This window comes from Petaurus breviceps, unplaced genomic scaffold, assembly GCF_028583685.1.
Source record: "Petaurus breviceps papuanus isolate PSGF00001 unplaced genomic scaffold, PetGlider_PUasm1.0 90845, whole genome shotgun sequence".
NCBI classification, from domain to species: Eukaryota; Metazoa; Chordata; class Mammalia; order Diprotodontia; family Petauridae; genus Petaurus; species Petaurus breviceps.
In genome coordinates this window covers 3510217-3533205 of record NW_027187359.1, presented here as the reverse complement: position 1 = coordinate 3533205, position 22989 = coordinate 3510217, and the positions used below count along the sequence as shown (strand labels likewise).

Below are 22989 nucleotides of genomic sequence, written 5' to 3'. Positions count from 1 at the left end.
AAAGAAAGAAAGAAAGAAAGAAGGGAGGGAGGGAGGGAGGGAGGGAGGGAGGGAGGGAGGGAAGGAAGGAAGGAAGGAAGGAAGGAAGGAAGGAAGGAAGGAAGGAAGGAAGGAAGGAAGGAAGGAAGGAAGGAAGGAAAGAAGGAAGGAAGGAAAACAGAGTTGGTGGGAAGGTCATACACTAAAACAAGGAAGATTTAGATTAAAATTAAACATTAGGATGAACCTTCTGGGTTTTATCAGGGAAGGTATTTATTTAGAAGGAAGAAAATAGAGAAGTGGGAAGGGAACAAGAATTATTGTTTACTGTGTGCAAGGAACTTTGTTAAGTAGGTTACAACTGGAAAGTAGGTTGCTATTATTATCCCCATTTTACAGTTTGGGAAACTGAGGCAGACAAAGGTTAAGTGATTTAGCCAGGGTCACACAGCTAGCTAGTAAGTGTCTGAGGCCAAATTTGAACTCAGGTCTTCTCAACTTCAGGCCCATCTCTTTATCCACTGTACCACCTAGCTGCTTTGTCCTTGGACCCTTCTGACCCAATTTCCAGAGACACCCTCAGAATGATATAATGGAAGGAGGACTATATTTGGAGGTAGAACAACTAGATGGAACCTTGGCCCTGCTCCTTATTACCTGTATGATCTAGGATAGGTCCTTTGACCTCCCAAATGCTCGGTTTCTTCATTTTTAAAGTAAAAAGGGGTCAGGGAGTCAGAGTGGGGGTTCTTATCCTGGAGTTGAGAGAAAGATTTCAGGGGGTCCATGAGATTAGATGGGGGGGGTTGCAATTTTATTTCAATATAGTTTCCATTATAATCCTATACCTTTTATGTATTTAAAACATATGCCAGACTGCCAAAGGCGTCCATGACACAAAGAAAGACTAAGAATCCACTAGATTGGGATGTCTAGGTGGCACAGTGAATAGAGTATGTGCCCTGGAGTCAGGAGGACCTGAGGTCAAATCCAGCCTCAGACACTTAACATTTACTAGCCGTGTAACCTTGGGCAAGTCACTTAACACCAATTGCCCTGCCTTCCCCCCTCCAAAAAAATAAAGAATCCACTAGATTATAAACTCCTTGAGGACAGGGATTGTCTTTTGCCTCTTTTTGTATCCTCAGTGCTTAGCACAGTGCTTTACACACAGAAGGTGCTTCATAACTGTTTATTAGTTAAGTGAAGAACTTTTAATTTTCCCTAAGGTTATCTCGCCTCCCCTTGTTTATCTCTAGGTCTAACTTGTCCACCTTTACTATTGGTCCCAGATATACGTATTGACACACAAAGACCATAGGGTGTCTATCCAAATGCCTGGCACATAGTAGGTACGTAATATACATATTGCGGGACAAAGACCATAGGACATTTATCCAAGTGCTTGGCACATAGATGGCACATAATGTTTATTGATTGATTGATTAAGGATCCCTGCTACATGATTTCTGAGGTCCCTTTCCTTCTTGAAATTTGTACTATCAAATAAGGGAAAAGCTTTCATGAACTGATGACTGGTCTCTAGAAGTCAGCAAAGACCTAGGAAAGAGCAATGAGAGGGTGTCAGAGGGTTGTGGTCAGCGCTTATTCTCTCCTGCCATCTGCTGGTCTTTTTACTCACTTCCTATGTCTCCCAGCTGGAGAAACGAACGTTCGACATTTAATACTACTGCAAAAGCCCCTTAGGACACTGGTTGATTAAGTTTCCCGGCTCCGTACAATTCAATTCCAAAAAGGATTTAGTGAGGATGGAGTCTCAATCTACTCCCTGGGGTCCTGAGAGAAGGGGGAAAAAACCACCACCTCTGTCCAGGAGCTGGAGAATTTATAGATGTTTCCAGGAATCCCCTGGCAAAGAAGGCACAATTCCCATCTTTACAGAATGTTAGTGCCAAGAGAGACCTTAGCCATCATCTAAGTCAAGGGGTGAGAGTTGGAATTACAGATTTCAGGACCTCCAGTCACTCAGACCCGGCTTCAAACCTCATCTGACATCTACTGACCTTGTGACCATGAACAAATAACCTCAGTCTCTGCAACTTAGGCATCATTCTAAAACTTTAAGCCATATCTAGTTCTGGGTCAGCCTTGGATATTACCACATCAAAATCACAGATCTTGGGGTGGCTAGGTGGTGCAGTGGCCCTGGAATCAGGAGGTCCTGAGTTCAAATGTGACCTCAGACACTTAACATAAAAACTGTGTGAACTTGAGCAAGTCACCTAACACCAATAGCCCTCCAAAAAGAAAAAAGAAAAAAATAAAACAAAAATTTTTTAAATCATAGATCTTAGATGTATTGACCTACATCACAGGGTTTTTGTGGGGCTCAAATGAGATAATGTATGAAAAGCACTCTTTGTAAATCTTAAAGCATCATAGAAATATCCATTATTCGTATTGTTATTATTTATGATCTTCTTGCTATTTCTCACACATACATTATATTTCCCTGCCTTCGTGTAGGCTCTCTGTCATGCCAAGAATGTATTCCTTCTCCTTTTCACCACTTAAAGCCTGTACTTTCCTTTAAAGCTCAGCTCAGGGGTCACCTGTGGCATGATCTCCCTAGGAAATAGTGCCCCCTCAAACTGTGCTGAATTTGTTCTGCTTATACTTATATGGTGTATGTTATCACTCCATATAGAACGTAAGATCCTTACCATCTGGGACCATTTCATTTTTGTAGCACAATGCCTCGGTCACAGTAGGGGTTTAATAGATGTTGGCTGGGTCACTGACTGATTCAAAATAAAATCCTGTTTGGTTTTTGTAATAGCCTTTCACAACCTGGCCTTTTCTACTTCTCCAGTCTTCTTACTCCATGTACCCCATATATTCCTTCAGGCAGGACATCTGACTCAGAGTCTTTTAAAAGGGTGTAGACCATGGAGGAATGCTCTGCCCCTCACTTACACCTCTTGGCTTCCCTGCCTTCTTCTGGCACTCAGCTCAAATCCCATTTTCTGTAAGAGACTTTTACTGATCTCTCACATTGTTAGCTCCTGCCCTCTGAGATTACCTCCCATTTACTCTGTACATATCTCATATGCACGCATATAGTTGTTTACATGTTGTCTCCTCTCATTAGAATGTGAGCTCCTTGAGGTCAGGGATTGTGTTTTTGCCTTTAGCACAAGGCCTGCCTTATTACTGGATTTAATAATCAGTACTGCTACTTATTTGACAATGTTTAGAAAAATGTGGTGGGGATAAAGGTCCCAGAAAACAGACACTGAAACAGAGTAGAGAGGTGCTGACTTCTAAAGCATTATGTTGTGGCTCAGGCCAGAGCAGAAGAGACTTATGGCATGAACCCCACCTCCCCTTCTCTCCCTGCCCCATCCCCAGCTATTCTAAGATTGAAGAGGGCAGGATTCAAAACCTGCTTCTCACCTGCCTTTTTCTTCCCCTTCTTGGCAAGCAGATCTCTTGTGAATTTACAATCCCTCCCCTGATTCTTCTCCCCATGCTCCAGGCAGTGAGGATGGTTAATGGAAGAATCAGAGAATACAGAGCTCATTTACGTTTCCTTAATGGAACCTTATATTTCATTAACTCATTTGGCCATTATGAAATTTGGTATTATGAAATTAGTCAGAAAAAAAGACGTTTTCCTAATATGAGATGGGGTCTTAGGGAAGAGATTAGAGATTTCCCTACTTAATAATTTTTAGAATATTCTAGGTCTGGGATAGCTAGGTGGCGCAGTGAATAGAGCACTGGCCCTGGAATGAGGAGGACCTGGGTTTGGATCCGGCCTCAGACACTTAACACCAAAAAAAAAAAACCAAAACACCTAGCCGTGTGACCTTGGGCAAGTCACTTAACCCCAATTGCCCTCCTAAAAGCAAAAAAAATTTAATATTCTAGGTCTTATTCTAGGATCTATATGGAACCTGGCCCAGTCCTATTGCCCCACTAGGCCTGAGAGAGCTCAGGGCAGTGATAAGAGGGAATAGTCCTAGGGTATATAGGCCAGTGAACCAAAAGAATATTGAAGACATTGGGAAAGCCCCCACACACACAACAAACACCTTCTAATGAAACCACTAGACTGACGGCTTACACACATATTATGCTCCTTCTTGTTTTTCAGTTGTGTCTGGCGCTTTATGACCCCATTTGGGGTTTTAGTGAAATAGTTTGCCATTTTCTTCTCCAGCTCATTTTTACAGGTGGGAAAACCAAAGTCAACAGGGTTAAGTGACTTGTCCAGAGTCACACAGCTAGTAAGTGTGTAAGGCCAGATTTGAACTCAGGAAGATGAGCATTTCTGAGTCAAGGCACTCCATTGCCCATTATACTTTCTACCTGGTTAATTAACTGACAATCTGTTTCCCTGCTAGTGCAGAAAGCAGGAAATGCTAATGGCGGTTATAGCTTCTTAGCAACACTACCCCATGCACATTTAGCACACACATGAACGCGCAGGCAAACACGCAAACACATATACCTGTCACATATGCACAGTGCTTTGCAAACCTTGAAGTGCTGCATAATTGTCAGCAATCCTTAAATAGTGGTTTTGAACTTTCCAAGATGGCAAAAAGGAAAAAAAGAAAGAGTAAGAAAGAACTTAATATGCAGGAAGGGAACATAGAAATGAACGGGAAATTTTGAATGAAAAAACCTATTTTAACCACATTAGACTTATAAACCCTCTTTAGATTCAAATGTAAACCTTATTTTTATGTCTGTTTCAAAGTATGCTTTTTCAAAAACCTTTCAAGAAAGCCCTGCTTGTCCTGAAATATTATTTGAATATTCAAATGAGATATTTGTAAAACATCCTTACCGCAGTGCCTGGCACATAGTAGGCACTTAATAAATGCTTATTCCCTTCCCCTTCAATCCTGAATCCATTCACCAGAAATGTTGAGTCCCCTACCAGCAAAACACACAACTTCAAATTTTAAATGGACTTAATATTACAAACTAAATCCTAGGTGTTTTTCAATTAAAGGCCAACCCTAGCACAGCTGGATTAGATAGAAACCCTCCAAGATCTACTACTTTAATTTCCACCTCAAAAATCATAGAATATGCTACTTTTTCTGTCTCTAATTATAATCTATCAACCCTGGAATTGTCTCTTCAGAAAGCCAACAAGGCCGCAGTGTCCAGGGCCTATGGTCTGAGAGTTTCTGAAAACACAGCCCTGGCTGCCTCTAGAAAAGGTAAATGCTGGAGCAGAAGCCTAAGCACTAGCGAGCCCCTGCAGCTGAGGCCTCATTTGGACGGGATATAAAATGTCAAGCTTAGTCTTTATGTTTTCACTGCAGTGGTTACAGGGTGGAGCTGATGTGGAAATGAAAAAATAATACTGACTTTGGAGAATTCCCTGCCATTAATATTTTCTTTTGCTTTTTTTTTCTGTCTTAAAATCAGACACCCACTTGCTAGGTTTGGTAAACAGCATAAACTGTTTGGGGGCTTCTGTGGCAGCTAAGTGTCCTGGAGGGAGGTGGGCACCAGCCTCCCCAAGTCCCAACACTCACTCTCAGTGAAGATGCAAATGATGCCAAATTGGAACCAATGAGAGAATTCTGGTGGGTATTTTTGTTCTAATTGGGTCAGGATTTTTAAAAACTAAGCTAACTCTGGTTTTCAGCATCAATTAGGAAATGATAAAGATGTCCATTGTCTCTATAAAAGGAAAAATGCAGTGGTGTGACCTTCCTAAATGAAGGACTGGAGCTAGGCATCTTGTAAGATGCTATGCAGCTCTAAATCTATCAACCTCTGAATCCAGGTGGTAGCGATGGGAGCAGAGGGCAAAGAAAGGATGTGAGATGTTTTAAAAGCAGAAACAGGATGTGGTGACTCATTGACTATTTGAGAAGGAAGAGTCAAAGACTGAGTCCAGTTTCAACATTAGGTGACTGGGAGATGGTAAATACAACTGAAGGAAAACAGGCAACGCAGGTTTGGGAAGAAATATCCCACTGTGAATTCACACAGCATATATCCCAGGGGAGATAGCCCACAGATAACTGGAGATAGGAGCTGTAGTTTGGATGAGTGATAAAGACCGAAGAAATGTTTAAGTTGATCTGCAAATTGGTGACAGCTGGTGCTCTCTTAGCTGCTTAAGACAGAATATGAGGGAAAAAGTAAGGGACAGAGGACTGAGCTTTGAGGAATGTACACAGGTGGGGCAAAGGATTGGGTATGATCTAGACAAGATACTTGTCCAGGAATGAGTTGGACTAGATGGCCTCTGACATCTCTTCTAACTCTGAAATTCTCTGAATTTGTAAACAAATTTATATTTAAGATATAAATTCTAATTGGTTTTTGAATGAGATTCTCTGAATTTGTAAACAAATTTATATTTAAAATACAAATTCTAGTTGGTTTTAGAATGGGCTTTCTTGGAGTCTGTGTATATCATAGAGAACAAATCATGGGATCATAGAATCACAGCTATAGAGATCTTGGAGACCACCCTGGTCTCTACCCACTATGTATATTTTCACTAGGAAAATTTTTCATGTTAAAAAAAAATAGTCATAAAAACTACTTAGTACTAGCTGAGAAAAGAGTGTCAGATCAGTGGAACAGAATAGGTACACAAGCCACAGTAGTCAATGACTATAGTAACCTACTGTTTGATAAACCTAAGGACTTCAGCTTCTGGGATAAGAACTCACTATTTGACAAAAACTGCTGGGAAAAGTGGAAAATAGTATGGCAAAAATTGGGCACAGACATCTTACACCATACACCAAAATAAAGTCAAAATGGATTCACAATTTAGATATAAAGGCTGATACTATAAGAAATTTGGGAAATCAAGGAAAGTTTACCTGTCAGATTTATGGAGGGAAGAATTTATGACCAAACAAGAGATAGAGAGCATTACAAAATGCAAAATGGATAATTTTGATTACATTAAATTGAAAAGTTTTTGTAAAAACAAAACCAATGTAACCAGGATTAGGAGGGAAGGAGAAAATTGGGAAAGAATTTTTACAACCAGTGTCTCTGATAAAGGCCTCATCTCTAAAACATACAGAGAACTGAGTGAAATTTATAAGAATACAAGTCATTCCCCAATTGATAAATGGTCAAATGATATGAACAGGCAGTTTTCAGAAAAAGAAATTAAAGATATCTATAATCATATAAAAATGCTCTAAATCACTATTGATTAGAGAAATGCCAATCAAAACAACTCTTAGATACCACATCTTACCAGTCAGATTGGTTAACATGACAAAACAGGAAAATAATAAATGCTGGAGATGTGGGAAAATTGGAACATTGATGCATTGTTGATGGAGTTGTGATCTGATCCAACCATTTTGGAGAGCAATTTGGAACTATGCCCAAAGGGCTACAAAAAAGTACATACCCTTTGACCTAGCAATACCACTTCTAGGACTATATCCCAAAGAGATCATACAAGTGAGAGGACCCATATGTACAAAAATATTTATAACAGCTCTTTTTGTGGTGGCAAAGAATTGGAAATCAAAGGGATGCCCTTCAATTGGGGAATGGCTGAACAAGTTGTGGTATTAGACTGCATTTCACCATGGTGGGGGAGGGGGGGAAAGGGAGAGAAAATTTGGAACTCAGGGGATTGTGGAACTGAATGTTGTAAACTAAAAGTAAGTAAATTTAAAAGAAAAAAATAGATTTCAGCCTATAATATTTAACTGCCAAATTATCAATAAGAATTTATTAAGGGACTACTATGTGCAAGGCACTGTTCTAGGTGCTGGGGATACAACAATAAAAATGAGAGGTCCTTGTTCTCAAGGAAGTTACATTCTGCTAGGGAAAAAGTTCATTCTTTCAAGAATATAAACTTCCCTCAAGTTTTCCTTAAGCCAGCAGACAAAAGGGAGATAACAAGGAACAGGAAGATAGAATTTCTACTCAGGTCAAGACAAAGCCTTAGCAAAGCTTTGTGTCCCCAAAGGTTCCTCAAAACATCATTCTAAGACATCTATCTTGACTTCTTGTCCCAAACCATGCCAGATGATAACTCAGGGGTTAGAAAACGAATTGTTACAATATTAATGTTGTAAAACTGCATGGTGAATATGCGATGTTACCAAATGATGTGGCTGGTCTAGGCTGTATAGTGGATAGAACACTGGCCTACAAGTCAGGAAAACTGGGATCTAATGCCCACCTCAAACACCTAATAACTATGACTTCTGGCAAGTCACTCAATCTCTCTTGGCATTAGTTACCCAATCTGTAAAATGGAGTTAATAATAGCATCTACCTTACAAGGTTGTTATAAGGATCAAATGAGATAATGTTTAAAGTGCTTTGCAAACCTTAGCATCTGACAAAGGCTTTCATGAAATATATACTTGTGGCCAAGATGAACAGTGCTTATATACATACTTCAGTTATTACTAATACATTGGGGAAGTGTTTAGACTGGGAATAATACAGGTGACTTAGATTTAAATCTTAGCTCATTGTTATTAATAATTAATATTAATAACTACTAATAATTATCATTATTAGTGACTTTAGGCAATCCAGCTAAGTCTTTTCCTAAATTTCACACTTTAAGATTTAATGTGTCAGAATTTCATTCCACATGGTTAGACTATTTGGGTCATTGATTTAGCCAACCCTCTAATCATTGGCCCCCTTCAGTGGACTTCTCTCTGGTCACTGATACTCTGCCTGGAATCATTCCTCAATGGTTACCATACTCCCACCCTGTCATATTCTTATTCCAATGACTCTGAACCCACAACTGTCATTGGATAAATCCCATGCCTCAACTCATACTGTCCCCAACATCTCCTCCAAAAAGTCCCACTCCAGATCTACCTATCTCTTCTCCCACATGTTCAATCTTCTGCCAAGTCCTATCCTTTCTCCCTTCACATCTTATATACATCCCTTTCTCCTAATTGACAAATCTAATGTCCTTTTTTCAGTCCTCATTTTTCTTGATCTCTACAACCTCTGACCCTGCTGATCACCCTCTTCTCCTTGATACTTACTTCTCTCTAGGTTTTCAGGACCTCTCCTGGATCTCCTATTATCTATCTGACTGCACTTTCTCAGTCTCTTTTGTTGGATGTCCATTAGAAGAGATCATTCCCTCTAACCATGGGTGTTCTTCAAAGTTCTGACTGGGGTCCTCTTCTCCTCTTCCTCTATGTTACTTACTTCACTTGGTAATCTCATCAGCTCCCATGGATTTAATCACCATCTCTACTCTGGATGTTTCTTCAATCTACCTATCCTGTCCTAACTTCTCTGCTGACCTCAGTTTCAAATCTCCAACTGCCTTTCAGACAACTCAAACTGGACATCCAGCAGACATCTTAAACTCAACACATTCAAAACTGAACTCATTATTTCCCCCTTAACTCTTGCCCTCTCTTACCTTCTTTATTACTGTTGAGGGCAACACCTTAATTTATTGATTGACTGATTGATTTTTTTTTTATTTAATTGATTGATCAATTTAATTCCATCCTTCCAGCCCTGCTGGCTCACAACCTAGGTGTCATCCTCAACTTATTATGTCTCACCCCCATAGCCAATCTGTTGCCAAAGTCTGTCAACTCCATCTTTGCAATGTCTCTCCAATACACTCCCTTCTCTCCTCTGCCACTACTTACCAGGCCCTCATCACCTCACATCTGGACCACTGCAATGGTCTGCTGATGAGTCTGCCTGCCTAAAGGCTCTCCTCAATTCAATCCATCCTCCATTCAGCCACTAAAATGATTTTCCTAAAGCATAGGTTCAGTCAGCTCTCTCTTTCTCTGTCTCTCTCTCTCCCCCTCTCCATATCCCTGCCAACTCAATACAGTGGCTCCCAATTGCCTCCAGAATCAAATATAAAATGCTCTTTGACATTCTGAGCCTTTCAGAACCTCCTCCCCTCCTCCCTTTCCAATCTTCTTACACCTTCCAGCACATACTCTTTGATCCAGTGACACACTGGGCTCCTCAATGTTTCACAAACAAGACACTCCATCTCTTTTGATCTGGGCATTTTCTGGCCGTCCCCCATGCGAGGAATGCTCTTCCTCTGCCTAGCTTCCCTGACTTCAAGTCCCAACTAAAAGCCCATCTTCTACCCTTCCCTAACCCCTCGATTAATTCTGGTGCTTTCCCTCTGTTAATTAGTTTATATACATATTTTATATAGCTTCTTTGCATGTACTTGTTTGCATGTTGGCTCCCCCATTAGACTGTGAGGGAGCTCCTTGAAGGTGGAGACTGTCTTTTGCCTCTTTTTTTTTTTTCCTGCCCCCAGCACACAACATAGTGGCTAGTACATAGTACATTAATAAATGTTAATTGATTCTCCACTCACATAGCTACTACTGTGATGCAGGCCCTCATCACCTCATGCCTTCCATCCTTGATTCAACTGCCAACATGACATACCTAGAGCATAGGTCAGATCATGCCTTGCTGCCACAGTCCCTCCCTATTAGCTCCAGGATCAAATATCATATTCTCTGTTGACATTTAAAGGCTTTCAGAACCTGGCCCCTTCTTAGCTTTCCAGTTGCTTTTCCTGGAACATAAAACCCCATTTTTCTCAACTCCCACCTGTTCAGAAGCTATTACCCATGTCTGATTTCTGGCTTCCCTCAAATCTTACCCTCTGGCAAGAGGCTCTTCAGAATCACCCCCCACCCCTTCCTCTAGGGTTACTCCCTTTCACCCTGTATCTTTTCTTTTCTTTTTTTTTTTAATTTGGCACTTTATTTTCTTCAATTACATGTAAAAACAATTTTCAATATTAGTTTTTAAAATTCCAAGTTCCACATTCTTTCCCTCCCCACTCCCCTCATTAAGAAGGCAATTTGATATAGGTTATCCATGTGTAGTTATGCAAAACATATTTCCATATTAGTCATGTTGTAAAAGAAAATATAGATGAAAAAATAAAGAAAATAAAAAAGTCTGCTTCGATCTTTATTTAGGTGACATCAGTTCTTTTTCATCATGAGCCCTTTGGGATTGTTTGGGATCATTGCATTGCTGGGAGCAGCTGAGTCATTCATAGTAGAACACCATTGCTGTTTACAATGTTGCAGTTACTGTGTACGGTGTTCTCCTGGTCCTGCTCACTTCACTTTGCATCAGCTCATGTGAGTCTTTCCAGGTTTCTCTGAGAGCATCCTGCTTGTCATTTCTTACAGCACAACAGTATTCCATCATAATCACATACCACAACTTGTTCACTCGTTTCCCAATTGATGGACATTCCTTCAGTTTCCAATTCTTTGTCACCAGAAACGAACTCACATAGATATTTTATACATGTAGGTTCTTTTCCTTTAAAAAAAAAAATTCTTTTGGTGTACAGAACCAGTGGTGGTGACAAAGGGTAGGCACAGTTGATATGAAGGTTAAATCTCAAGGATGACACCAAACAACAGAGAGCTCCTGAGGGGCAGGGCCTGAGTTCTCTGCCTGGGGCAGGTTTTCTGATCTCTCTGATTTCCTTGAGCCTGAGGTAGCACCCTGGTATATTCCTCTTAAAAAAGCCACACTTCCAAAGCATGGCGATGATGCCAGCCAGCCGCAGAACTCCACCAGCGCTGCTTCCTAGAATGATGGACAAGGTGTGGAACCTGGGGGGCCTTCAGGAGGATGATGGTAATTGAGCTCCTGAGGCTGCCCAGGCCCTGGCTCTTATACAGGCTTCCTGGAAGGAGATCTCAGCGAGGATGCACAGCTTCGACAGGGCCTTGGTCAGCTGTGGGCTCAGCTCAGCCTTCAGCCACACTTTGGAGGGGGCAGAGGACAGGACACAGTGCAAGCTACAGCCACTGCAAGTCCTGGTCTGGGAGACAACAGACTGGTGGTCAGAGAAGCGATGGCCAAGGGCATACACCATAACCCCCTGCCCTTCAAAGCCAGGGATTCCCCCCAAGTCCCAGAAGGCTGGGGATTGCCTCACCCTACATCTTACATTGAAATGCCCATGGCCTCATATACTAAGCCCTTGTATGTAACAAGCTTGGAAATTACTGAATTCTTCCTGAACTTGTACGTGCTTATCCGGGAGCCCCTCTCTTGTGAGAAAAAGACCTGGCCCTACTTCCTGATAAGATGTCAGAATGATCCTGGACATCTGGGTCTCACAATAAATCAGGGCAAGGACTATACAACTGTCCAGACCAAGGCCTGGCTACAACGGATGTGCTTATCTACCATCGTCAGACTTACCTACCATTGTCAGACTAACTTTGTTTCCCACACCTATTTCTGGTTGTTTTTTACTTTAAATATTCCCCCTTTCCCTATGGTCGGGCAGCTCTCCTAAGGTTCCTTGGGAGACTGTCGCTGGCCAGCTTAATAAACTGATGCTCATAAATTGACTAGACTTGGGTTCTTTTTCTATGTGTCCATTTCAACATGTATGTGCATAATTGTTTGTATCTTGTGTCCCCCATTAGAAAGTGAGCTACTTGAGGGCAAGGACCTATCTTTCATATCCCCAACATTTAGCACAGTACCTGGCACATATTAAGTAAATGCTTGTGGACTGTCTTGTTGACTAAGTTGACTATGCTTAACTAATAATTTAAACAAAATTTTAAAAATGTTTAATCCGCATAAAATAACAAATTCCTTTAAAAAGTTCAATGTGAAGTATGTGATATGAAATCCAAAAATGGAAACACGGGAAAACCTGAACTTAAAAGTCAAGAAAAATGGATTCAAATTCCACCTTATTAACTTTGAGATGATGGGCAGATCACTTACCTTCTCAGAACTCTTTCCTTATCTGTAAAATGGGCATACTGTTGCTTATACTACCTCTGAGCAAGATCATTCAGAGGAAAGCTCCATGTAAAACCTCAAAGCATTATATAAATAAACCCATAGTTTAAAAGCTAACACAATCACCAGCAGCAATGAGAAAGATGAACTCTTCAGGACTGGTGAGGTTCACTGCTGTACTCAGACCACAGTCAGAGCACTACATTGAGTTCTGGGCACTACACGTAAGAAGTCTTTTAGAGGGTTAGGATGGCGAATGCCACAGGAGGATCATTTGAAAGGACTGAGGAATTTAGCCTACAGAAGAAAAGATTTAAAGGAAACCTGATAGTGTTGTACCTAACCCCAAGTCACCCTCCATCTTGTCTCAGTCCCCACCATTTTGTGTTCCCTTCTTCACAGAAGTAAAGTGCTGCCACAGAGAAATGCGCACATGCACTGAGAAAACCGCCCAAGGCATATTTTTGGGAAACTGCCCAAGGCATGATCACCCACCCTTTTCTAGGAAACTGAAACTTAACCATATTCCATATAAGATCCTAAACTGAGAATTAACCAATTGCTTTTCTCTGCTTCTGTAAGTTCCTGCTTTTGCATAGATCAGACCATTACTTTGTGGTTTTTTTGTCTTTAAATACTCTGGCTCTGCCCCTGCTGGCTGTTGTCAGATTTGAATCTACAGTCCGGACCGTCATGATCTCAATTAAAATCCACATTAAATTTAGTCCCGGGTCTCGTCTTGCTTCACTTTCGGCACAATTGCTGCTGTATGTGGACAAGAGACTAGACTTGTTCCATTTGGGCCATGACAACAGAACTATGAGCAAAGGGTGTAAGTCGCAGGGGAGCAGATTTAGCCTCAATTTAAGGAAAAGTATCTCCTCAGAGCTCAAGTAAAATATGCAGCTTTGGGAAGTCATGGAATGAGGTATGGCCTCTGGGAGCCCCCTCGAGCTCTCCTAGAGTCTTTGAGGTACAGGTGCTGGGAACCTCCCTTGAACTCTTGATTAAACTGTCTCATTTGATGAGGCATTTGCATGAGCCAATTAGCCTTACTTACGTGGTGGCTGGGTCCAGACCTCTAGCCTAGTTACTAACTGCTAACTACTAGCCTAGCCCTCCATTGTTCATTTACTTCCCACCCTTGAGCCTATCAAAATATCAATATACCCTTGAACTGGCCTAGCCCACCATTGTCTGTAGCCTCCAGCTACCTCCCACCCTTAATCACTCATTGACCTCATTAACTCCTCCTGAAGACAATCCCCAAACTCCTCCTCTAGACCACCCCTGGATTCCTCCCACAACCTTCTATCTATATAGAAGACCAGATCTCACATGTGATGTGAGAGCGCCATAGAATAGTGAGAGGCCATAGAATGACCTAGCACAGACTTACTCTGTGTCTAATGCAAGCGAAGTTTTAATAAATTTTACTTTTCTTTGGCTGAGAAGACTTGAGTCAAATTCATTCGGCAGTACCTGGCGTGTTGGTATTTTGGGGTCTCCAGAGCAACCCTAACCCTCTTAGTGGGTAACCTCTTCAGTGGGTTCCCTCAGTAGAAATCTTCATGAAACAGCTGGAGGAGTACTTAAAAAATCTATTCAACCAGTTCTAAATCAGCTACTGTCACCTCCTCTGTTCGTCTTGGCCACAAGTATTTATTTCATGAAAACTTTTGTGAGATGCTTAGATGAAATTCAGATACATTAGGTCCATTGCAGTCCCTTGACTTACTACTGTCACCTTGTGAAGGAAAAGGCAGGAAAGGAAACATGCTTACAGAATCTCCATTTAAAGGCCCATTCGATCCATACCTGAGTAAAAATCCCTTCCAAAACCTGCTTTATATCTGTACCCTATGACCCAGAGATCCCACTTGTTACACATGTAACATCTAAGTAGTTTTAACTTTTATTTTTTTTTTTTTATAAAGAACAGATTGCTAAGTAGAGGGATGGGGAATGACATTTAGCAGTGAAAGTGATATAAAAAAACAAGTTACCAAAGAAAATCAGCTTTTTAAGAGGGGGGGAGTGGTTGGGGGGAGAAGGTAAATGTTTAGCCTGGAGATTTAACAGGTTAGGAAGGAAAATCTAAGGTTATATAGTTGTCTTCAAGTAATTGAAGTATTGTCTTGTAGAAGAAGAATTAATTTGTTAAAGGGCATTAAATGGGTGCAATGAAGTGGAAGGCAGATTTCAAATCAATGTAAAGAAAGGCTTCCCAATCACAATGGCTTTCTAAAAGTAGAATGAACCACTTCAGATAGTGAGTTCTTTGTTTTAATTCCATCAAAAGTAAAGTACAAGCAAAGTTTAGAGAGAGGGAAAGATTCCTGGCTCAGTAGGAAGGCAGATGAAATTCAGTTTTATGCTGATAGTAACAATTCAAAGTGCTGTTATGATGCCCTAAAGGCTATTTATAGGCCAAAGACCTATGGTGCATCGAAACTCCTCAGTACTTACAGAGCCACATTGATTAGTGATAAGGACACTTTGGACTGAACACTTAGTGTTCTCAACAGACCATCATCAATCAATACTGAGGCCACTGGCAGTTTATCTCAGGTTGAAGTCAATCCCTCCCTAGCAGAAACTCCAACTAAAGAAAAGGTTTTGAATGCTACTAGGCTCCTTTCATGTGCTAAAGCACCTGGTGCTGATTCTACTCCAGCAGGGATTTACAAGGTAGGGGGTCCATTGCTCGTACAAAAGCTGTATGAAATTTTCCAGGTTATGTGGCAAAAGGAAGTTATACCCTAGTCAGGAGTTCAAGAATGCCTCCATTGTCCATCTCTATAATGGAAATAGATTTTGCTGTGACAATCAGAGCGGGTTCTCTCTCTCAGTCATTGGTGGTGATGGGGTACCTGGGGTCTAGGTCAATTTGTGGAACCAATTTGTAAAACCAGTCTGTGCAGTTGTAACTGCAATTTGTATTGTAAAACTGTAATCTGTGAAATCCCTTTCCCAGCCTTGGGCTCTGCACCTTCCCCCTATCCGCACTTGGCCTAGGCAACACCTTGTGACTCCTTTGCTCTTACTTAATCTCTACATGTCTCCTCCGGGTCTGGCCCAAATCTCATCTAAACTATCTATGCACTAAAATCACAAGTTCTTCTCAGTCAGCTCTAACCTTTATCTATGCACTGAAGTCCCTTCTGTCCGGTCAGCCCTGACAATAGCAGCCCTACCCTTTAAAAGTAAAAGCATGTACCCCTCTCACTCGTAGGTCCCCTAAAGGACTCTTGCCCGCTTCTTATAAAAGCGTAAGGTAACAATAAACTTCTACAACTCTCACTCCAATTAAGCCTGAGACCTTGAATTCTTTCCAGACGCTATTGCAGGTTTTCTGGTCTTAGATAAGATCAGAGTTCCTGCTGAACCTAGAGGGAGCCATCCCTCATCACTGGCAAGATTCCTGCCAGAGTGCTCCTTAATAGGCTGATTCTTCACCTCGAAGAGGGTCATCTACCTGAGAGCCAGTGTGGCTTCAGAAAAGACCGAGGAACAGTTGATAAGGTGTTTACTGCCTGACAACTCCAGGAGAAATGCCAGGAACAGAACAGAGATCTGACCAAGGCCTTTGATACTGTTAGTCATGAGGGCTTATGAAAAATTACGTTAAAATTTGGTTGCCTGGAGTTCATCAGCATTGTACGTCAATTTCATGATGGCATACACTTGCCCAGGTTCTAGATAATGGATGGTGCTCTCATGTCTTTCTAGTCACCAATGGAATAAAACAAGGCTGTGTGCTTGCTCCCATGTTTTTCAGGGTATTTTCAACCATGTTGTCAAATGCTTTCAATGAGGATGGACACAGCATCAAGGTCAACTACCACATTGATGTTAAATTCTTCAATCGGAAAATGCTACAAGCCAAGGCCAAAGTGGAGGGAGTGTTGGTGCATGATTTTCTGTTTGTAGACAACTATATACTCAATCCAGCAACTGAAGCTGAGATACCACAAAGTATGGATCAATTCTCTGCTGCTTGTGCTAATTTTGGCCTAACAATTAATACCAAAACAGGTGCTCCATCAGCCACCACCACCCCACCCCACCCCCACCATCCATACATAGAACGTTACAGCAAATGGTGTTTTGAATGCTGTGAATAAGTTCACTTACCTTGGCAGTGTAATTTCCAGGGATGCACACATTGATAATGAGGTTGATGCATGCATTGCCAGAGCCAGCTCAGTGTTTGGGAGTCTCCAAAGGAAAGTATGGGAGAGAAGAGGTAGACTGACTACCAAACTGAAGGTCTACAGAGCCATTGTGCTGACTTCATTGTACGCCTGTGAAACCTGGACAGTCTACCAGCCCCATGCCAGGAAACTGAATCACTTCCATTTGAATTGTCTTAGCAAGACTGAAGATCACCTGGCAGGATAAGGTACCAGACACTGAGGTCCTTACTTGAGCTAAACTGCCAAGCATTCAAACTCTACTTCAGAGCACAGCTCCGATGGGCTGGTCACACTGTTTGAACACAAAATGTATGCTTGCCAAAAAGACTATTTTATGGAGAACTCACACAGGGCAAGCATTCACATGATGGTCAGAAGAAGCAATACAAGGACACTTTCAAGGTCTCTCTCAAGAACTCTGGAATTGATTGTGTGACACGGGAGACACTGGCACACGACTGTTCAGCATGGCGTGCCCACATCAGAGAAGGTGCTGTGGTCTATGAGCAAAGCAGAACTGAAACAGTTCAAAGGAAGTGCAGGATGCACAAATTTAAAGTAGCCACCTCAAATATTCACATGGATTATTTGTGTCCAACCTGTGGTGGAGCATTCCCAGCTCATACTGCTCTGATCAGTAAGTCAGACACACTGAAACTTGATTTTAGCACAGTGTCATTTTGGCCCTCTTCGAAAACAGACAACAACCAAAACCAAACCAAACCAAGGGAGGTTTTGAAGTGAAGACCAATGACCACTTGTCAGGGTTGTTAGAAGATTCCTAGCCCATCAGGAATAGATTGAACTAGAGACCATCGGAGGTCATTTTCAACTTTCCAAGTCTATAATTCTATGAAATGGTTTTGCTCTATTTCTCTTTGCTTCCAATGAATATTCACTTTATTGGAGGGTGGAGTATGGGTGCAAGGGAGTCCCATAAACAAACAAGGTTCTAGTGAAATCATAGATTTTATTTGAGTTGTACACATCAGTCACTTAGAATCAGAACACAATGGCTCTCAGTTGAATGGTCAAGTTGGTTTGAGGTTGCTATTTTGTCTGAGGGTTCAAAATTGGTGAATTTTCCACTTTACACTTGGAGCACAGGTTAGCCCAATCTCTTTTATGGAGCTATTTTCAGACTTCTGAGATAACCTAATCACCTCTATGTAGGCCTAGTACAGCTGAAATTGTGTTTTTTACAGTCATAAAACTGGGTTTCCAACAAAATAACAAAGTTATAGGAGGAATTGAGAAACCATTGAGCTTTCTTATCTTGGTACCCTGCTCAGAAGCCTTCCTTATTTGACCATTATATTATGGGAACCAAGTCTCATCCTCCTGACTGATGCAAAGCTGAGAGGAATAGTTTTAGCTTTGAACTGGAGGGTACAAGTAAGGTGAGTTATCAAGGCTGCTAAAACTATCATCCTCTCAGTCTAAACTTTTTTTAACTATGGTTCACACCTTTCTTGAAGGAGGGAAACAAGTGTTTGGGCTTAAACAACTTGCTAAACCAGAGGTTGCAGGGATAAAAGAACATAATGGAGAGTGAATAATTTCAACAAAGGCCTTTATCACCTGTATTGTGAGGGGATTCTCCCACAGATAAGATAAAAAAATTCTCAGATTGTTCATCTGGTTCCACTGGATAGAATGCCAGTTCCTGGAGGGTGATGAATCTTCTACTAAGGCACTGTAATCACCCCTTCCTTCCCTCCCACCCCCCACATATACACCCAAGTCCCTCTAAGAATGATAACTGACCCCAGACCAGCTAGGGTGGATGTAATATAATGTAAATGTAGAGTTTGAAGAATACAATACTGCAAAGAATACTGGAGGCAGGGATAGATGAAAAAAATTTGAGATACTAATGTACCTAGTGTACTTGGCCACTTAGCAACCAACACATTAGTGAAGCTGGTGGTAAAGTTAGGAAGGTTCATGGAGAAGCCAGAAGGTGCTGATCGAGACTGGAGGTTCAGGGAAACAAAGCAAGGTGCTGAGTATTTGAGAAAGTATTTGAGAAGCTCATCAAACAATTTCTGTGGTTAAAATCCAAAGGACACCTAACAAAGTATGATCAGATTGCTTCAAGGAGAACAATTTTGAACTGAATCTGTGGAGTAGGCCTGAGAACCTGAAAGAAGAGGATTTGTATTTCCTAGAAACAAAAGGAGCTGATATATTACAAGTCTTAGACTAAAGAGTAGAAGTAAGCTGGACCATTCTCCCACCCCAAAAACTACAATGATCCTAAGGGTGAAAGATAAAGGTGGGAAAAACAGAGCTGTCTAGAAAAGCAATGAAAAAGGAAATTTATTAGAGACAGACGACTGTTTAAAAACTGGAAAAATGAACAACATGAATCTACGTAATTACAATTTACCTCATCTGTGTACTGATGTCCTACTGGAAGTCTTAATTGGAATCTTGACTGGTGTGAAAGCCAAGGTGAAAAGGCTTTAAATACAGGCCTAGAATCCACATTTCTCTCTCACTTGAGAAAGAACTTGGCTAAGTTTGGAGAGGTTCATCACCAGAAGGTCAGTAGATGAGGCTTTGGCCAGACAAACTCATGATAGAAATATCTACGCCAATGAAATCATTAATCTTTTGGGATATTAAGGGATATAACTTCAATATTCTCCTCAAACTAGTAAAAAGCAGCAATATGCATTTTAAATTGGTTGACTACATTTTCAGTATAGGAGTAGACAAAAGGTCATGGAAGCAGAAGGGGAGACATTCTGAATCCTAGGGGGTCAGTTAAAAAGGGAAATTCCTTGGTAGAGAGTGTGGGGAATAGGAAAGCAACCAAAGACAAATAGTGGAGGAAAGCAGAATTATTTGGATCATAGGATGTTAGCTGGAAAGTACCTTGAAGCATCCAAGGACTTGCCAATATGTGACAGAAGAGTGGGACTCGCCACTTTTTAAACAATACCATAGATATTGGAATATCGTTGCTCTTTCATATTCAATGATGATATTTTATTCTTCTCTAATGGTAAAACCCTGTGTTTAGAGGAGAGAAAATATTACATGGGAAATCTCTACTTTCTAGATACTCCTGTTCCCAAGTTCTGCCCAGTAATCTGGAACGATATTAATTTTTCCTGTCCAACTTTGCACATTGCCTTGGAAATACACACAAACAGGTCTTCCAAATCACTCTACCCAAATGGTCTCTAAGAATGCTCAGAATTGTTTTCATTTATAGTACTTCTCTTAGGTTAAGGCTTTTCCTGGCACAGGGTCAGAAAGTGTGAGCCTTGGCAGGGACAGGCTAAAAAAGTAAACTTATTTAGGCTACTGCTACCTTGCACTTTCTGTTTTCTCTTTCATTGTTTCTTTATCCTCTTCTACAGGACAAAAATAACTAAAGTCATTAAGACATAAGATGATGCAATTGTAAGAAGCTACATAAAAACTACCTAGGCTTATTCCAGATAGAGCGGAAAAAATCTAGAGTCTGGCATTACAACTATAAAGAAGCAATCCTACTACTTCAAGACAACAAAGCTGGCCCACTGATTGTTAAATTTTTTTAATTTCCTATTTTTTTTTCTGGTATCATACCTGCATTGTGCTATATTCAAAGGGCAAGAACCCTAAAGACAAGTTCCCATTTTACATGAGGATCACAACCCTAAGAAACAGATTTAGACAGCACCACCCTCCCACAACTATGTCATACAGCTGCTCTTAGTGAATCCCTAATACTATCATCATGCTTTGGTTGCTATAGGGCTCTTAAAATAATAGATCCTGAAGCATATTCAGAGAGGACAGAGATCACTGCACTTAAAAACCTAGAAGCAAGAAAGGTTTTTTGGGTGGATGGCATGCCTCATTAAACCAGACTAGGGCAAATAAGACTGAGGTCTCGGATACCGCAATGCTAAGAACCAACAAAAGCCTCGAATCTGTATATGTAGCCAGAGTTGAGTGTCTGCCGATGCAAAATGGCATGAATGCCAATCTCCTTTTAATATAATAGTATTATGATGGTCAATGGATGACTTTTCTTGTCTTAAAAAAGCCCAGAGTTTTGACTACAAGATCACAGGATCATTATGCTGATAGGATAAGAAAAGACAATGGAACATGCATATTAAATCTTTCCTTGAATAAGTTGAGCATTATAAAGAGTAATCAAGCCCCTCTTAATTACCTTAGTTCAAAAAAAGCACAGGCCCAACTTCCTGTCATTTCAAATCACATATGTATCCATTTCTAATTGGTGAATGTGAGAAAACATTCTCCCCAAATGCCCCATTCTACAATACAAAACATACACTGGGGGTGAATTTTACAAAATAGTCAGGTCTTCTATGACATCTGTTTTTTTCAGAGAAATAATATGGCAAAACAAATACTTCCCCAAGTTAGTTATTTTGGAAACCTATCCCAAGAGCAAGGAAAGCCAACTCTCATGAAGAGCCAAGACGTGTTCTTCTGGTACAAACATTTCCTCATTCTTAAAGCTACATACTTGCTGTCTCCAAGCTCCACTGTTATACATGGGATCATTTTTCACAAACAAAAACTGAACCAAGTTCCCAAATCTCCAAAGTTAATGATATTCATGTAGGTTTTAGGTGGGTTTTTTGGTATGCAGAACACATTTCAAAATCAAAATGTCTATATCTGTCCAAAAATTCACAAAGTCCGTTTTCTTCATTCACATGAATTCATCTGAATCATTGCCATCCTGTGAAAAGAATAGTGAAACCATTACAGTAGTCTTGAAAATGAAAACTTCCAAATTCTCTAGTTCACAATTTATTTTTTTTTTTTACCATCCACACATCCCTCCTCCTTCCCTGATTGCTCATAATCATTCCTCCTTATCAACTCCAAATTATTCCAACTGGGCTAGTAGCCATTTCCTAGGGTGGCAAAAGAGGTCAGATGACTATAAGTGAAACATGTGTGCTCCAAATTATCAAAGGTATTACTAGTTTAACACTAAACAACTTGTACTGTGATTTTTTTTAATCAAACACACCAGAATTTATTCCAAATGAGTATCATACCTTTTCAAAGTAGTTACTCTGATGAAGTCATATATTCTTATTCCAAATATTATGACAGCTAGGTAGAATAGGGGATTTGGAGTCAGAAAGACCTTAGTTAAAATCCTGCCTCAGACACTTACTACCTGCAAAACCCTGGGCATGTAACTCCATCTAAGCCTCAGTTTCCTCATGCGTAAAAAATGAGAATAAAAACACGGAGCTCACAGGATTGCTGTATGGCTCCAAGGAAACAACATGAAAGTGCTTTATAAACTTCAAAATACTATATAGATTCTATCATTATTGTTATAGTATTATTTTTCAAAAACATTTCTAGAATTCCTCTTTGGAAATTCCCTTTAAAGCCTATGTTATATGTTTTTGAATATCACTCTGGCTATACATTTTTGAGCTGGGGGGGGGGGGGGGGATTTGATTTCTCTGAAATATCCAAATCATTAGTGATCAAGTCTGATGAATCTGGAAGATGATTCAATTTGGGAAATAGCATTTTTTGGTTTAAAAAAATGAGGTGTTGGGGTGGCCAGGTAGCACAGCGAGTGAGTGCACCAGCCCGTGTTGGGATGACCTGGGGATCAAATCTGGGCTCAGACACTTAGCACCCACCCAGAAACACCTGGCTGTGTAACCTTGAGCAAGTTACTTAACCCCAATTGCTTAAAAAAAAAAAATGAGGTGTTAGGGCAGCTAGGTGGTGCAGTGAATAGAGCACCAGCCCTGGAGTCAGGAAGACCTGAGCTTAAATACGACCTCAGACACTTAACACTAGCCATAAATGACTTTGGGCAAGTCATTTAACCCCAATTTCCCTGCCTTCCCCCCTCCAAAAAAAAAAAGGCAAAAAAAAGAAGTGAGGTGTATCTATAGAACAGTGATGATGATTTTCTTGTGTGTGGCTAACAAATGAGCTCCAAAGGAAATTCACAAAGAAAAATTTCAAAAACAGTTTGAGCAAATGAAAATAACATTGAGATAATGCCTGACTCTTCCAAACT

The 22989-nt window shown here is 40.7% G+C and overlaps 1 protein-coding gene across 1 annotated transcript in view; it reads right to left on the bottom strand.

Moving 5' to 3' along the window:
* Positions 1-17896: 17896 nt before the first annotated feature.
* The window catches only part of CCDC25 (coiled-coil domain containing 25), a 41989-nt gene continuing 36896 nt past the window's right edge, over positions 17897-22989 (bottom strand). Inside the window, 1 exon segment of the mRNA XM_069071932.1 lies at positions 17897-21666. Coding sequence (XP_068928033.1) covers positions 21637-21666 — 30 coding nt within the window. The 3' untranslated portion in view covers positions 17897-21636.